Source organism: Oratosquilla oratoria, chromosome 4 (assembly GCF_046742065.1).
Source record: "Oratosquilla oratoria isolate Oo_2021 chromosome 4, ASM4674206v1, whole genome shotgun sequence".
Classification (NCBI taxonomy): domain Eukaryota; kingdom Metazoa; phylum Arthropoda; class Malacostraca; order Stomatopoda; family Squillidae; genus Oratosquilla; species Oratosquilla oratoria.
The window spans coordinates 4,647,697-4,650,196 of NC_134780.1; the positions used below are offsets into that span (position 1 = coordinate 4,647,697).

The 2,500-nt window shown below is 42.5% G+C and overlaps 1 protein-coding gene across 1 annotated transcript in view; it reads left to right on the plus strand.

Moving 5' to 3' along the window:
* Window positions 1-2,500, plus strand: part of Sur (Sulfonylurea receptor) — a 139,172-nt gene that overhangs the window by 91,873 nt on the left and 44,799 nt on the right. The window contains exon 3 of the mRNA XM_076183448.1: window positions 1,986-2,263. Coding sequence (XP_076039563.1) covers window positions 1,986-2,263 — 278 coding nt within the window. The remainder of the gene's footprint in view (window positions 1-1,985; window positions 2,264-2,500) is intronic.

Genomic DNA, 2,500 nt, shown 5'->3' on the forward strand with positions numbered 1-2,500 from the left:
TGTGTGTGTGTGTGTGTGTGTGTGTGTGTACTATATAATACTTTACCATGCGTACATACCACCAATTGAACTATTATAGCGGGGATGGGCTGAGCATAAAATTCGTGTATATGTATGTAACTCGAGCATACAAATATAAGAAACCGTGCCTAACTTATACCTCTCTTGATGGCGCAGTGGTTTAAGTCACTGTTCACTTGTTACGTCTCAGCTGGGTTCGAGTCCTTAGCTTGACTACGTATCAGTTTCCGTATATGCTTCCGTCGAGCTCCTTGTCAGCCTCGATGGTGATGGCATGAAATTAAAGTGAAAAATAAATGTTGTTGAAAAAGATTAATATATATATATATAGATATATATATATATGTGTGTGTGTGTGTGTGTGTGTGTGTGTGTGTGTGTGTGTGTGTGTGTGTGTGTGTGTGTGTGTGTGTGTGTGTGTGTGTGTGTGTGTGTGTATAATGTGTGCGTGAGTGGGTGTAATATAATATTTATAATTTGAGAGCATGAGTCGTTATGCGAATATAACTTGACACCTGACTCGACCTGACGTGACCTAACTTGACCTTACTCGACCTAACTCGACCTGACCAGTCAAGACGAGAAACCCGAGATGGTGCGAGCATAACAAAAGGGCCAATCGGGCTCTTCAGAATCGTCCTCCAAGGAAGAGGGAGGAGGGGAAGCGGAGGAGAAAGACAGAGGAAGAGGAGAACGAAGGAGATGGCTAAGTGGACTGAAGGAAGATCTTGACAGGTGGTACATTGTCAAGCTTTCATGTAGAGCCCCTGTTATCCCACTGGGGTTGTGATAATAATGATAATGATATTAATAATAATTAATGATAATAATAATAATAATAATAATAATAATAATAATAATAATAATAATAACAACAATAACAGTAACAATAATAATAATATTAATAATGATGATGATGATGATGATAAATAAATAAATGGATAAATAATATTAAAAAGAGATTGAATGAATCAGTATAAAAGGCGTTTGGGGGCACACTGGAGAAATGGACCACACACATAAATACACACAAACACACACACACACTGTCACCGAGACCCGTCCACTTCCGGCATTCTTGGCACTTTAACCCGTATAGTGCCAGAACTGACGTCTCTCTCTCTCTATCTCTCTACTCTCTATCTCTCTCTCTCTCTCTCTCTCTCTCTCTCTCTCTCTCTCTCTCTGTCGATGCCCTTAGTACTCTTTCTATCCTTGGTTCTCTTAGCATTTTAAACTCTTGACAGTGTGGCACTCCTGACGCTCTGAGTATACTTGACACTCTTGGTACTCTTGACTTGATAATCTTGGCACTCTTAGTGCTCTTGGTCGTTTTGATACTCTTGACACTTCGAACTCTTTGCACTATGACACTCTTGGCACTCTGAAGTAAAAATGTTACTGTTGATACTCTTTACACTCTTAGTGCTCTTGATGTTCTTTGTACTCTTGACACTTTGAACTCTTGGCACTCTTGTCACTTACGGCACACTTTGTAATTTTGACACTCTTGATACTCTTAGCATTTGTAGTGTTCCTGATATCCTTGATTCGCTTGACACCTTGAGCTCATGTCACTCTTTGTAATTTTGACACTTGATACTCTTGGTATTCGTAGTACTCTTGGTATTCTTAATTCTCTTGACATTTAACTCTTGGCACTCGTGGCACTTATGGCACTCTTTGTACTTTTGACGCTCTTGATACTCTTGGCATTCGTAATGCTGTTGGTATTCTTGATTCTCTTGACACTTTGAACTCTTGGTATTCTTGGTACTCTTTGTACTTTTGACACTCTTGATTCTCGGCATTCGTAGTGCTGTTGGTATTCCTGATTCTCTTGACACTTTGAACTCTTGGTACTCTTGGTACTCTTTGTACTCTTGGTACTCTTGGTACTCTTTGTACTTTTGACACTTGATACTCTTGATACCCAAACTGACGTCAATCTCTCTTTGTTCCAGGGTTGGCGGAAGCGGAGATGTCGGGTCTTGGAGATAACGCCCAGACGCCGCTCGGAGCGCCCCGGAATCAAACCGGGAACGATGGAGGAGGAGGAGGAAGAGGAGGAGGAGCAGGAGAAGGAGGCGGGGAAGAGGAGAGAGGAGGAGGAGGAGGAGGAGGGCAAGGTGACGTATTGTCACCGCTCCTCGCCCCTGCTCTCCAGGCTCACCTTCTCGTGGGTGACGAAACTGCTCACCAAGGGCTGGGCGAAACCCCTCGAGTTTAGCCATTTTGGCAGGTAAGTCGTCGTCGTCGTCGTCGTCGTCATCGTCATTTTCTTTGTCATTTTTATCATGTTCTAAGCAAAACTCTTCTCTCTCTCAATCTCTATCTCTCAATTTCTCTCTCTCTCTCTCTCTCTCTCTCTCTCTCTCTCTCTCTCTCTCTCTCTCTCTCTCTCTCTCTCTCTCTCTCTCTCTCTCTCTCTCTCTCTCTCTCTCTCTCTCTCTCTCTCTCTCTTTCTCTGTCTTTTTCT